Raw genomic sequence first — 16,069 nt, forward strand, 5'->3', positions numbered from 1 at the left:
ACTGCAGGCAGATTCTTTACCACTAAGCCACCAGGGAAGTCCCTAAAGTAAGTCAGTAAATAACAAGTGGTATAATTATTACTAATATAAGGGAATGCACTTTGGAGTCAGCACTGAAATGTAAGTCTATCACTGAAAGCTGTGAAATCTTGCAAAAACTAGTTAAAACTAGTCTAAGATTCATTTTCGGAGAAGGCAATGGCAAGCCACTCCAGTACTCTTGCCTAGAAAATCCCATGGACAGAGGAGCCTGGTAGGCTGCAGTCCGTGGGGTCGCTAAGGGTCGGACACGACTGAGCGACTTCACTTTCACACATTGGAGAAGGAAATGGCAACCCACTCCAGTGTTCTTGCCTGAAGAATCCCAGGGATGGCGGAGCCTGGTGGGCTGCCATCTATGGGGTCACACAGAGTCGGACACGACTGAAGTGACTTAGCAGCAGCAGCAGCAGCAAGATTCATTTTATTCATATCAAAAATGGGGAATAACACCATGCGAGAATTTTCAAAATAATATAAATAAAGTATGCAGAGAATATTGTCTGGCACAGAGCCGCTGTTTAACTTTTATTTACTTAGGTATTCTTTTCATTGGAATTATTAGCTGTTCTAATATCTGACCATACCCGAAGCTCACAAATATTTGGGTGTTTTATCCACATGCCTTAGACAACTGCAGTTACAACTGGGTAGTCATTTAACTAGTTCCACAACTGTCATTAACATCTGACCTGTGATTTCTCCTCATCTCTGACACATAAAAGTCACACCCAATCTCCTGAAATCTTCCCATTTCAGGGGAAAAATATCCACAAGCAACTTAAGAGTTCCTCTGATTTTTTTTTTTTTCAGTCCTTAACTTATTGCCCTCTCAGGACTGTGAATTTGAACATTTTCTCCTTCTAGAAACATGCTTTTCTTCCATTCCAGCATGCCATACCATTATGCCATACTGTCAAGTCATGCATGTCCCATCTTTCTGGCTGCTCCTTTTCACAGTCATCTTTGCTAGACTCTCCTCCCAGAGCCAACTGTTAAATACTACCTCTTCCATTCTCCAGCTCTCCTGTCATCTCGCTATACTCTCTCCAGGTCTCCAGGTAGACTCTGCAATATAAATTCACCACCAAATTTTCACCCCTAACCCAGACTTCACTTGAAAGCACCAAAATTGTCCTTCTATTTGCTCTTAGGCATTTCGAATGCAACAAGATCAAAACTGAAGTCACGCTATCTCGAGGAAATAGTTACGCTTTTTAAAACAGAAACATGATTCTATCGTCCTCGTGACTATTTGTATAGCCTGTCATCTGCCTTAAAATATTCCAGTCTCATCTTGGTGCCAGCGTCACTTTGTCCTGTACACTTCAACAATACAGGTCTTATTTTCAGTCCTTAAAGGGACTCTCACCTTGCGCCTCCCAAATGTTCTTCCTTCCCTCATAAGCCAAACTCACCGTCCACTGAGCTAATCTTATTCATCCTTCGAATCTCAGGTTTCACACCACTTCCTGTGGAAAACCCTCCTTGACCTCCACCAAGTTTAGGTCTCCCAGTGGCCCTTGTACTTCACTTTCATAACACTCATCACATTAGTAATTTATTGCAGCAGCATCCTTCCTGCTAGATGATACACTTCATGAATACAGAAACAGCGTATTTTTCTTCCTTCAGTATTCTTGAATCGAGTAGAGGACAGAATTACAGCAGATCCTTGAGTGACATGAGTTTGAACTGTATGGGTCCCACTTATGTACAGTTTTTTTTTCCAACAGTACATACTATAGTACTACGCCACCCATGGGTGGCTGAATCCATAGATGGGGAACCTCAGGTATGGAGGGAAGATGGATTATAAATCATAGGCAAACTTTTGACTTCACAGAGTGTCAGGCCCCACTAACCCCTTTGTTGTTCAAGGGGCAACTGTAAATGAAAAAGCCACAAGGTATCCCATAACCTCACTTGCAGATACAGAGAATACACTGGTAATCGCCAGAGGTGGAGGGTGCAAGGTGGGAGAAAAGGTTAGGGGGTAGGGGAGAGGCAATAAAATGGATGAATTAAAAAAGAAATGCGCTGCAAATTTGTATCATCTTCAAAATCATCTTCTCTTCTGTCAGCCTTTTCCTAGCTTTTCATTTCTACAGTTTTAAGAGTCCCAGCACAGAAAGTTTAGCTTACAATTTAGCTTACTGTTGTCTGAGAAGAAATGCACTTATTCCTTCTTATCTCCTTCTCAGAATCATAAAAAGGTACAGGCTAGCTAAGGAGAACTGGGAAGCATCAAGTGACTGAAACGGGCTCTCCTCAAAAAAGCACCTCCTTAAATTGAGGACCACGCACCTTCCCTCCTACTGTATCCACTGGCATCAACCTCCCACCTTTTTCAACTTATCTCCATCTTCAGTCTCTCATTACCCATGCTAACTGTGGATTTCTAGTTAAATATGGCTGATACATACCATGCATTAAGCTCCACTCTTTCCTGAAATTACACTGTGACGGTAAAAGATTAAAGGGGAGTGGGGGTCACGTAAATGCTCAAAAAGGAAAGGAGCATATGGAGCAAAAGAAATGAAACCACTACCTTCCACTGAAGCAAGTCCACAGAAAATGGCCAGGACTAAAAACAGCAAAAAATAGCTACACAATTCTGTTATTCAGAGGCTGGAGTAAATAACAGAACGATCCTTTAAAGAATTCAAAGTAGTTGCTTCAAGGAGAGCAGGATACAAAAACGGGAAACAAAGGAGTATGGTTTTTGCTTTTTTAACAAGATTTGCAGAAAATCTTAAACTTTATTTGCAACTACACAGAACTTTAATAAAAAATGTTTTAAAAAATTTAAAAGCACGTAACAGCAAAAACACAGGGCATTCAATTGCTATTATAATCAAGCTCATCAGAGTGATAAAGGTTAACTAGGAGTTAGATATGCTGTGCACTCAGATATCAACAGTGAAGGATACAGAATGAAGGAGGGCTGCCAGCATTAGTGCTAACATGAAGAAAGTCCCAAATTTCACTTGCAATGATAACACTAGTGCTTAGGGCTTTTAGTTCTCATTTATCAGACAGCTCATACACATAGTTTTTTAAAAAATGTAAAAATATAAGATGAGTCATATCAAATGTAAAAATGAGCAATGAGCATTTACCTGACTTTGAGGAGTAAGGCAATAAAGGGATTCAAATGCCCCTTGTGTGGGCTTTCAGACCCACACCTCATCGCCCACCCGCTTCTGTAGAACTAGATGCCTCAATGTTCTGAGGCTTTCCATGGTAAAGTCTTATAAAAGTGAAAATTAAAACTGAATCAAGAACAAACCTGCACATATACCACAATAACAGCTATGAAAAACACACCTGTATATGTCAAAGACTGAAAAGGAATACCTCAGAATGAAAAGAGTTGTTACCTAAGGACCACTTGTAGAATAACTCCTTGGTAGCCATTCAATATTTTTTCGTTAAATTTTTTAACATAGCTTGAGTAAAGTCAAGCTGTTAAGAAAACGTCCCTCAAACTCTCCAGCAGGGACCACCACCCAGCACGCACCATGTGCACTGGGCCTTCTAGTCATCCATCCTGCAAAGACATGAAGAGACCTCCCACTGGCTCACTCTTACCTGCACTCTAGCTCTTCACACCAGTCTTCATCTCGGTGCTTATGTTCGTGCCAAGGAACAATCATCAAGGCATCACCATCGTAACTTAAAGTTTCAAAAAAAAGCACATACATTTAAAATACACATTACCTCAATGACTGGAAACACAAGGAATATAATACAAAAGCAATAGTCCTATAACCTTAAACCTCCAAGATTTCTTTTTATGGTATCTTAAGTAGTACATGATACATATCATATACAATAGGCAAATAAAAAATACAAAACTGCTGATTTCTTTGATCGTAAAATGGTTCAAAAAGAAAAGGGAAATTTAAAACAAAGAAGTTAACAAGAAACTAAAGGTGGTATGGCTGTGAGTTCACTCAAACATTCTAAAATATTTATCAAAACTCCATATTTTATGTTTTTAATGCTAACATAAATGATCCCCTGCTCTCAAAAAGTGTACAACCTGACTTCCTTTGATCACAGAACTGTTCTCTAACTGGATTATCCAATACAGTAACTGTTAAGCTACATATATTCATATCAATCACTTGAAATGTGACATTGATACCAAGAAATTTTTAATACTATTTAATTTTAATTAACTTTATTTAAAATTGAAATAGCTACATGTGGCTGGTGGTACCTATAATGTACAGCCTAACAGCCAGAAGTGAAGTGAAAGTAGCTCAGTCATGTCTGACTCTTTGCAACCCCGTGGACTATACAGTCCATGAAATTCTCCAGGCCAGAATACTGAGTGAGTAGCCTTTCCCTTCTCCAGGGGATCTTCCCAACCCCGGAATCAAACCCAGGTCTCCCACATTGCAGGCAGATTCTTTACCAGCTGAGCTACCAGGGACCAGGCTAAAAGGACCCAGCTAATAATCAGAGTGAAGAAATAATTCTGCAGGTTAAAAATATCACCAATAAATGACAGAAGGAAAATGTAAGAGGCAAAGACAAGTCCTGATTTCACGGCGTTAAGAATAAATTAAAAGGGAAGAACGAAGAAATGATAGTAAATAAGACAGCAAAGCAAAGTGCTATGAAGGAAGAGACAAGGACAGCATCAACCTACCCGTCTTTTAACCAGCTGTACAGTACTTGGCAATTGACTTTCAAAAGTGAAGCACTTCAAACATCAACACTAAAATACCTTTTAGCTCTAATAGTCCGTAAATCTATGAAAACAACACAAACATCCTGAACTAAGAATGAAGACAAAAATTCTAAAAACAAATTTCAATCACCTTGCTTTTATAGTTCAATAAAACATCTTATCTCATAAATGAGTTTCCTAAAATTTATCATAGCCTCAGAGAAAGGACTGCACTTTTGTATAGTATGAGGTTATGTTTTGCAGTTTCTTATCTTCCTAAGCTATGGAACAGGTCTTGCACAAAAAAATACTTCATATGCATTTGGGGAAAAGGTAGGTAAATTAGTCTTTATGTAGATAGGAGCAGGTGACTGCTGGAGGGTTACAAGGAACAGAGAAGCTGTGAAGACCTGGAAATCATCAGGGTTGCTTTATAATATCTATAGCATCATCTATGGGCTTCCCTGGTGGCTCAAATGGTAAAGAGTCTACCTGCAGTGCAGGAGACCCAGGTTCGATCACTGGGTTGGGAAGATCCCCTGGAGAAGGGATCCACTACCCACTCTAGCATTCTGGCCCGGAGAATTCCATAAACTGTACACTCCATGGGTCACAAAGAGTCAGACACGACTTGAAGTTATTATTACTGTTGCAAATTTTCTGAACTTAAAGTTCCCTGTCAACTGCCATATGATCCAGCAATCGCACTCCTGGGCATACACACCGAGGAAACCAGAATTGAAAGAGACACATGTACTCCAATGTTCATTGCAGCACTGTTTATAATAGCCAGGACATGGAAGCAACCTAGATGTCCATCTGCAGACGAATGGATAAGAAAGCTTTGGTACATACACACAATGGAGTATTACTCAGCCATTAAAAAGAATGCATTTGAATTAGTTCTAATGAGGTGGATCAAACTAGAGCCTATTATACAGAGTGAAGTAAGCCAGAAAGAAAAACACCAATACAGTATACTAACACATATATATGGAATTTAGAAAGATGCAAATGATAACCCTGTATACGAGACAGCAAAAGAGACACAGATGTATAGAACAGTCTTTGGGACTCTGTGGGAGAGGGTGAGGGTGGGATGATTTGGGAGAATGGCATTGAAACATGTATATTATCATATGTGAAACGAATCACCAGTTCAGGGTCGATGCATGTTACAGGATGCCCGGGGCTGGTATGTGGGGATGACCCAGAGGGAGGATAAGGGGAGGAGGGAGGTGGGAGGGGGGTTCAGGAAGGGGAACTCATGTACACCCGGGGTGGATTCACATCAATGTATGGCAAAACCAACCAATATAATATTGTAAAATAATTAGCCTCCAATAAAAATTAAAAAAAAAAACATTTCTGTATAAAAAAAATAATAATAATAAAGTTCTAATATGGCTTGCTATTTTAAAGTAAAAAATAAAAATAAAAAAATAAAGTTCCCTGTTAGATATACATAAGAAATTTATAATATTGTTTTTAAAAGAGCATTTTACCCACTTTTTAGCTAGCATGCAATGTCTTAATTGTTTTTAAAAGAGCATTTTACCCACTTTTTAGCTAGCATGCAATGTCTTAGCAAATCAAAGATACATTTCTGAAGGCATGTGACATCATGGTTTTAAATTTCAGAGTCATATAGACAATTAATTGCAATAGATACCACAATCACAGTATTTCATTTGTCACCAAGTAAAAAACTATTTTATTTCCTTCCACATCAGTAACTAATACTTTATCACAGATCACTGAATAGGCAGAAAAGATAACATTTGGATACAACAATGATAATAATGCTCACTCTTCCAAGGTAAGAATAAATTGTAGCAATGAATTGAGGAACAAGGAAAGAATTAATCCAGCAAACTATTACCGCCTTTTCTGATTAAAGCAGACATGGTTCCATAAGCTACACAAAATGTTTTCCAAAAGACTGAGAAAAATTTATCATAAGTTGAGATTTGCATTTTCTCTATAAAGTACATATTACATATAAGGATTACTACTAAAATGATTTTTTGGGCTCCAAAATCACTGCAGATGCTGATTGCAGCCATGAAATTAAAAGACGCTTGCTCCTTGGAAGGAAAGTTATGACCAACCTTGATAGTATATTAAAAAGCAGAGACATTACTTTGCCGACCAAGGTCCGTCTAGTCAAGGCAATGGTTTTTCCCGTGGTCATGTATGGATGTGAGAGTTGGACTGTGAAGAAAGCTGATCGCCGAAGAATCGATGCTTTTGAACTGTGGTGTTGGAGAAGACTCTTGAGAGTCCCTTATACTGCAAGGAGATCCAACCAGTCCATTCTAAATGAGATCAATCCTGGATGGTCATTGGAGGGACTGATGCTAAAGCTGAAACTCCAATACTTTGGCCACCTCATGAGACGAGTTGACTCACTGGAAAAGACTCTGATGCTGGGAAAGGTTGGGGGCGGGAGGAGAAGGGGACGACAGAGAATGAGATGGCTGGATGGCATCACCGACTCTGTGGACATGAGTTTGAGTGTACTCCGGGAGTTGGTGATGGACAGGGAGGCCTGGCGTGCTGTGATTCATGGGGTCGCGGAGAGTCGGACACGACTGAGTGACTGAACTGAACTGAACTGAACTGAACTAAAATGATCAGTAATGGGGTGGGGCTCTGAGCAAAGTAACATTTATTTGGCAAATATTTGGTAAAAAGACTTTGTCAACCTTCAATAAACAAATGGGTAAGAAAAATGCCCATTTTTATCAAAACACACATTAAAGACAAGTTCTGCTCTGAGACTTACTCCAAAAAGCAGGCCTAAAGAGCCTTAGGTTGATGAAGCAATTTTGCTCCATTTTCAGGGCACAGCACAACTAAATGTTTCTACGTGTTTCTAAATGAGATCACCACTGATATAATGGTAAGAATACTAACAATAATATATTAGGAATGGTCAGCAATAGCATAACCTTTAATATTTATTGATTTCTCACTATGGACCAGACACAATAAACTACTTTTAATATACAATACCTAACTTGGTCCTACCTAGTGCAGTGGTATTATCCTCTTTATACTATAATGAGAAACCTGAGGTCCAAGTTTACTTGCCTCTCCTCATAAAGTCAATAAATGACAGAGCCACGGATTTCAATAAAACCTGACAGAATCCAAAGCTTACCCTCCTGGCTAGTAGATGGCCACCAAGTTAGACAAAGGTACCAGTCAGACTGTGCATGAGCAGAGGGCAACGTAAACCTTCTCATATTTTAATTCAGACACCCCAATAAGGACCTTCTATATGCATATTTAAAGGACACATTTAAACTGAGATACAAAACCAATCTCATCACCAGTAGGATCAGGAAACTAACTCCTACCAAATATGGCTTCATCTAAGGTTTGATCATCAACAGTTACATAAAAACAGAAACCTTTCTGTGCTTTGATTTTCTTCCAGGATGCTTATACAAAGCAAATTATTTTTGGACAAATTTTAGGAGTTTAAGATGCATGCTATAAAAACACCATAAGTTCTTTACCATAAATCAAATGATAACATTTAAGAAAGACACAGGATTTTTCCCCAGTCAGAATATAAATTCCTTAAAGGCAGCATTTTCCCTTGTTTTGTCTATTGCCACATTCTCAAGCCTAAAGTGGTGCCTGACATTTAGCAGACTATAAAATAATATGTCAAATGAATTAACTGACACCACAAAGACTGTTTTTTAGAGTGATTTCATGAGCATCACAAAAATTCAAAATTGGAATAGAGCAATAAAAAAAAGATCACAGATCCATCGAGGAGGTATATTTACATGGAATCTGGGATCTGAGAGTGAGAGTAAGAATACTTTCTTGATACAGATTATCATCCTCATGAAAGGGCAAAATCTATACTGGTAATTGTATACATCTACTATCTAGAGAATTTAACATGTCATGTTATACTTATGGGGGGAAAAAGATTTCAGAACACATATTTCCCTGAACCTGATGATTCTTTACAATTTGAAATGATTGATCAGTTCTATCATTAGCATCTTTAAAATGCCCAACTTTTAGCTACTTATTCTTTCACAAAGTAAACAGAATGCTTAATAAAATTTAGAGGAAAATTTTTATTAATTCTGTTTACAAAAAAAAAAATTAGCCCTGTAAACTGATCACTCGGAGAAGGCAATGGCAAGCCACTCCAGTACTATTGCCTAGAAAATCCCATGGATGGAGGAGCCTGGTAGGCTGTAGTCCGTGGGGTCGCTAAGGGTCGGACACGACTGAGCGACTTCACTTTCACTTTTCACTTTCCACTTTCACACATTGGAGAAGGAAATGGCAACCCACTCCAGTGATCTTGCCTGGAGAATCCCAGGGACGGGGGAGCCTGGTGGGCTTCCGTCTATGGGGTCACACAGAGTCGGACACAACTGAAGTGACTTAGCAGCAGCAGTAGCAAACTGATCACTAAGTGGGTTAGGTGGAAAACATGGTTTAAAAAAAAAAAGAAAAACCCTAGAGAACACAGCTATTCCTTTCAGAAAGCTGTACAAAGTTTGGTTAGGTACAAAACTGATTTGAATCTCAGTTCTATAAACACAAAACAACATTTACATACACTTTATTTCATCTTTTTCTTCTATTGTTTCCACTTTGCTAGGGAAGACTGTAAATTTAAATGCATCATCCTCACTTTAAAAAAAAATGAAGTACATGGTAAACTTAAATTCAGCTCAGTTCAGTTGCTTAGTCATGTCCTACTCTTTGCGACCCCATGGACTGTAGCACACCAGGCCTCCTTGTCCATCACCAGTTCCCAGAGTTTACCCAAACTCATGTCCATTGTGTCAGTGATGCCATCCAACCATCTCATCCTCTGTCGTCCCCTTCTCCTCCTGCCCTCAATCTTTCCCAGCGTCAGGGTCTTTTCCAATGAGTCAGCTCTTCTCATCAAGTGGCCAAAGTACTGGAGTTTCCGTTTCAACATCAGTCCTTCCAATGAACCCAGGATTGATCTCCTTTAGGATGGACTGGTTGGATCTCCTTGCAGTCCAAGGGACTCTCAAGGGCCTTCTCCAACACCACGGTTCAAAAGCATCAATTCTTTGATGCTCAGCTTTCTGTAGAGTCCAACTCTCACATCCATTTATGACTACTGGAAAAACCATAGCCTTGAGTAGATGGACCTTTGTTGACAATTAAATTACCTCTTCACAAAATAATGACTGCTTCTGCTTAATTTCAGGATTCTTTATATTAGAGCCCTGCTCATTGTTTTATTCCAAACAATAAACTTCACTGGTTTCATTAGAAGGTAACATTTATCTGTCAGCAGGAAAGGAATGACTGTAACAAGTTCTATTATGTTCAACTATTCTCACACCAATTATTTCTCACACTAAACATAAATGTTTTATTTCAAAGAAATTTTATCACGAATAAACTTTCAAAAAGTTCTTTATTCACGTTCTATGCTTTGGAAACAAAAAGCTAAACAGGCAGCGTATTGCGACTAATCGCCACCTTTCAGGCACTGATTTAAAGATATGAAGTTATATTTATCCATTAGTAAGTGGCTTATGAAACAGAGACTAGGCTAATAAGATATCCTGAAACTTAACAGTATTCTCAGGTGAGAGCAATGTGTCAAAGATAAACAAGAGAAAAAAAAAAAAAAACCACCATACTAGGACTTGAATTCTCCTTCACCACTAAATCCCTGGGACCCAGATGCCTCATCTATTTAGTAAATATTGTAGCATTCATTAATGCCCAAAACAAAGGTGAGACTAGAGAGTCATGTTTTCTTGAATTCTAATCCAAAAGGTAGAGCATGCTCTTAGAAGTCTAATCTCTGTTAGAATTGTGATACCACCCTGCAGAGCCATGTCATCTTGATCAAGTTACTCAATCTGTGTGTGCTTCAATTTCCTCATTAGTCAAATAGGGATAATAAGAATCTGAATTTGGGAAGTATCAAATTAGAACACAGAAAGCCTTTTGAACAGTACTTCAAATAAGCACTCATCTGCCATAAAAAGCAGCAGTATTATCAACACCATCAAGAAGGTTTTTCATGGGTAGTGAAATACAGGATATGTGTGACTTGTTGCCATTTCAAGATCTACTATATGATAAATAGTAACACCATATTAATGAGCATATGAATATTTACAAGTGCCTGACAATGGCAATAAACTCTGCTGACATCACACTGGGTGGGCACCTGGCCAGTGGAATAAATAGTGACAAGGAAATCTGAGGAGCTGATTTAAAAGGTAGTAGTAAATGCCACCGGAGAAGGCAATGGCAAGCCACTCCAGTACTCTTGCCTGGAAAATCCCATGGATGGAGGAGCCTGGTAGGCTGCAGTCTGTGGGGTCGCTAAGGGTCAGACACAACTGAGCGACTTCACTTTCACTTTTCACTTTCACACATTGGAGAAGGAAATGGCAACCCACTCCAGTGTTCTTGCCTGGAGAATCCCAGGGATGGGGGAGCCTGGTGGGCTTCCGTCTACGGGGTCACACAGAGTCGGATACAACTGAAGTGACTTAGCAGCAGCAGTAAATGCCACAGACTTCCCGGGGGCTTGGTGTTAAAGAATCCATCTGCCAAGCAAGAGACGCAGGTTCAATCCCTGCATCAAAAGATCCACTAGAGAAGAGAATGGCAACCCACTCCATATTCTTGCCTGGAAAATCCCATGCACAGAGGAGCCGGGCGGGCTACAGTGCATAGGGTCACAGTCAGACATGACTTAGCGACTAAACAACAAGTGCCACAAGGCATTATTTCTCTCCCAAATGACTGCAATCATTTGAAAATAAATATTTAACCATGAACAAAGGATGATTTGATTATTCTAAGGAGAACTAGTCATTAAATCAAAGTTTAATGGAAAGCCACAAACTCCAGTGGAGAATCACTGAAGAAATTCCCAGAAAAGCTAATTATAAGTAACCGAGAAAGGATGATACTCACATAGGTACTTCATGCCAACAAAACAAGGGGTGAAGGATGAATAGAGACATCAGTGATATGAAAATTCCCCTCTATACCACCAACCCTCCCACCTGCCCATTGAACAAATGACTAATTTTGAAGAAAAGACAGCTGAAGGTACTCAGAAAAAGGAAGCGGGCCTTTCCTTGCTACCCAGAAAGTCACTAGGGAAGAAAGGGCGATGACACTGAAAGACTGAAAGTCTAAGTCAAGTAAGAACTGATGAAGACTACTCTCATCCTGGAGAGGCCCGAAACTACAAGCCCTCGACTACCAAAAGGGAGGAAACAGGGGAGAAACCCAATCAGTTTCATTCTTCGTTCCACGTTACTTAGACTGAACAGAACCAGTAGACAGAGTAAGTATAAGGTCTTTATTTCACATTACTTCCAGATAGCGAGACAATGAAACGTACAACAAAGATAAAGTATATGACATCTGGACTTAGCAACTACAAAACTAATGAAATATACCAAAATATTCATGAATTGTATCAATATACATTGTAAATCCTGATCCTATATCAGGTTGTGGTGGTAACAGAATTTGAACAAAAAATTAGGGAAAGAATTTTTTATCTGCTTTGTATTCCTATCGCCAAATAAAATGGCACAAATTATGCTCATGCAGATCCTAAGCCATAGCAAGACTGATTTCCTTGTCGCCGTCCTTCAAAATCTCTGCATAGTCCTGCTTATAGATGTGCACTGAACGGACATTTCACACGCTATCTATAAAGTTATCCAACCTTGCCTGGCTTATATCTGACACTTAGAAAATGCTTACAGTATGTAAGAACAACTATAAAATTCTATATTATTATACCTACACACACACAAAGTCAGCAGTCTTGAAAGACAGACAGCATCCTAACTCATAAAATCACACAACTAAAACGACGCATCAGGGTTTGAATCCGAGTCTCTGCTCTCAGACACTATGATGTCCTACCTATCTGAACCCCACCTCTTCTAGCTTAAATTCTGGCTTTTCTCAGATGTTTCTATGACCATTCCTGTCTAGGTTGCTTTTTTCCTGTTCTCAATTCTCACTACTAATAACTGAACAATTCACCTGGCATTTACTCCTATTTAAACTTATGTCTGAGGAGGCCTTACAAATAGCTGTGAAAAGAAGAGAGGTGAAAAGCAAAGGAGAAAAGGAAAGATATAAGCATCTGAATGCAGAGTTCCAAAGAATAGCAAGGAGAGATAAGAAAGACTTCCTCAGTGATCAATGCAAAGAAATAGAGAAAAACAACAGAATAGGAAAAACAAGAGACCTCTTCAAGAAAATTAGAGATTCCAAGGGAACATTTCATGCAAAGATGGGCTCGATAAAGGACAGAAATGGTATGGACCTAACAGAAGCAGAAGATATTAAGAAGAGGTGGCAGGAATACACAGAAGAACTGTACAAAAAAGATCTTCACGACCAAGTTAGTCACGATAACGTGATCACTGACCTAGAGCCAGACATCTTGGAATGTGAAGTCAAGTGGGCCTTAGAAAGCATCACTACGAACAAAGCTAGTGGAGGTGATGGAATTCCAGTTGAGCTATTTCAAGTCTTGAAAGATGATGCTGTGAAAGTGCTGCACTCAATATGCCAGCAGATTTGGAAAACTCAGCGCTGGCCACAGGACTGGAAGAGGTCAGTCTTCATTCCAATCCCAAAGAAAGGCAATGCCAAAGAACGCTCAAACTACCGCACAGTTGCACTCATCTCACACGCTAGTAAAGTCATGCTCAAGATTCTCCAAGCCAGGCTTCAGCAGTATGTAAACCGTGAACTCCCAGATGTTCAAGCAGGTTTTAGAAAAGGCAGAGGCACCAGAGATCAAATTGCCAACATCCGCTGGATCATGGAGAAAGCAAGAGAGTTTCAGAAAAACATCTATTTCTGCTTCATTGACTATGCCAAAGCCTTTGACTGTGTGGATCACAATAAACTGTGGAAAATTCTGAAACAGATGGGAATACCAGACCACCTGACCTGCCTCTTGAGAAACCTGTATGCAGGTCAGGAAGCAACAGTTAGAACTGGACATGGAACAACAGACTGGTTCCAAATAGGAAAAGGTGTACGTCAAGGTTGTATATTGTCACCTTGCTTATTTAACTTATATGCAGAGTACATCATGAGGAACGTTGGGCTGGAAGAAGCACAAGCTGGAATCAAGATTGCTGGGAGAAATATCAATAACCTCAGATATGCAGATGACACTACCCTTATGGCAAAAAGTGAAGAGGAACTCAAAAGCCTCTTGATGAAAGTGAAAGAGGAGAGTGAAAAGGTTGGCTTGAAGCTCAACATTCAGAAAACAAAGATCATGGCACCTGGTCCCATCACTTCATGGGAAATAGATGGAAAAACAGTGGAAACAGTGTCAGACTTTATATTTTGGGGCTCCAAAATCACTGCAGATGCTGATTGCAGCCATGAAATTAAAAGACGCTTGCTCCTTGGAAGGAAAGTTATGACCAACCTTGATAGTATATTAAAAAGCAGAGACATTACTTTGCCAACCTAGGTCCGTCTAGTCAAGGCTATGGTTTTTCCCGTGGTCATGTATGGATGTGAGTTGGACTGTGAAGAAAGCTGATCGCTGAAGAATCGATGCTTTTGAACTGTGGTGTTGGAGAAGACTCTTGAGAGTCCCTTATACTGCAAGGAGATCCAACCAGTCCATTCTAAAGGAGATCGATCCTGTATGTTCATTGGAAGGACTGATGCTAAAGCTGAAACTGCAATACTTTGGCCACCTCATGTGACGAGTTGACTCACTGGAAAAGACTCTGATGCTGGGTAAGGTTGGGGGCGGGAGGAGAAGGGGACGACAGAGAATGAGATGGCTGGATGGCATCACCGACTCTGTGGACATGAGTTTGAGTGTACTCCGGGAGTTGGTGATGGACAGGGAGGCCTGGCGTGCTGTGATTCATGGGGTCGCGGAGAGTCGGACACGACTGAGCGACTGAACTGAACTGAAACTTATGATAATATACATAAGATGGTACATTTATCTTATGTTTCCATGGAGTTCTTTAATTTCCTTAATACATATCTTCAGTTCAGTTGATCAGTCATGTATGACTCTTTGTGACCCCATGAACCATAGCACGCCAGGCCTCCCTGTCCATCACCAACTCTCAGAGTTCATCCAAACCCATATCCATTGAGTCAGTAATGCCATCCAACCATCTCATCCTCTGTCATCCCCTTCTCCTCCTGCCTTCAATCGTTCCCAGCATCAGGGTCTTTTCAAATGAGTCAGCTCTTTGCATCAGGTGGCCAAAGTATTGGAGTTTCAGCTTTAGCATCAGTCCTTCCAATGAACACCCAGGATTGATCTCCTTTAGGATGGACTGGTTGGATCTCCTTGCAGTCCAAGGGACTCTCAAGGACCTTCTCCAACACTACAGTTCAAAAGCATCGATTCTTCTGCACTCACCTTTCTTCACAGTCCAACTCTCACATCCATACATGACCACTGGAAAAACCATAGCCTTGACTAGACGGACCTTTGCTGGCAAAGTAATGTCTCTGCTTTTTAATATGCTGTCTAGGTTGGTCATAACAAAATACATATTTTGTATCCTCACTAAAGGTAAATATTCCTTTCTTGTAAATACTCCTTTGCATCTACCACAACTCCCAGCAATGTGACATGCATAGCAAGTATATATAATCATTTTAACTAAATTTATATAAATGCATTCTTTCATTTAATCTTCAAATACACAGTAAGTACTGTGATTATAAATTTGCAGTAAACTCTGAGCTTAATATTCATTACTGACTGAATGAACAAATAAATGATTCAATGATCAGCAGAAACAGATCCACTGATACTCTTTAATTCTAATAGCAGAGCTCTCAGAAACAAACACCACAAAAAAGTTTAAGAACTAGAAATACAAGATTTAGTCAAGATATAAATAAATAATGAATGGAAAATATAAAAGTCAATTGAAGAGGAATTCTCCATAGCTAAGAGTGTATACCTAACTCTTTGAGCATTGACCTCACTGCTCCTATAATTATCTGCATACATGTCTTTCAGAGTAGGAGCACTTTCTACCCAGTCCCAAACTTACAGAAGGATAACAGCAAAATGATTCCATCAAGTAATCAGAAAACTTCTTTAAGGAAGCATTGTGTGATTCTAAATCTTGAAAATCTCTTCAAAGAAAGAAAAATGTATATTTCAGAACCAAGCTGTATAATGGAAGTAGGAAGAAAAATTGTGAATATAAGTTATGTAAAAATAATACAGCACTTTAACCTCATCTGAATGGATAGAAAAGTAGTATGATTCACGGCTTGCCTATTTATAATGTTCTCTTTAACTGT

At 39.5% G+C, this 16,069-nt stretch overlaps 1 protein-coding gene across 2 annotated transcripts in view; it reads right to left on the minus strand.

The window, feature by feature from the left end:
- Nucleotides 1-16,069, minus strand: part of NBAS (NBAS subunit of NRZ tethering complex) — a 339,714-nt gene that overhangs the window by 214,040 nt on the left and 109,605 nt on the right. For both annotated transcript variants that reach the window (XM_055400475.2, XM_088841199.1), the window contains exon 22: nucleotides 3,634-3,717. In XM_055400475.2, the coding sequence (XP_055256450.2) occupies nucleotides 3,634-3,717 (84 nt within the window). The remainder of the gene's footprint in view (nucleotides 1-3,633; nucleotides 3,718-16,069) is intronic.

The sequence above is a fragment of the Moschus berezovskii genome, chromosome 11 (genome assembly GCF_049115385.1).
Source record: "Moschus berezovskii isolate FMDL1 chromosome 11, NW_MosBer_1.0, whole genome shotgun sequence".
Taxonomy (NCBI): Eukaryota; Metazoa; Chordata; class Mammalia; order Artiodactyla; family Moschidae; genus Moschus; species Moschus berezovskii.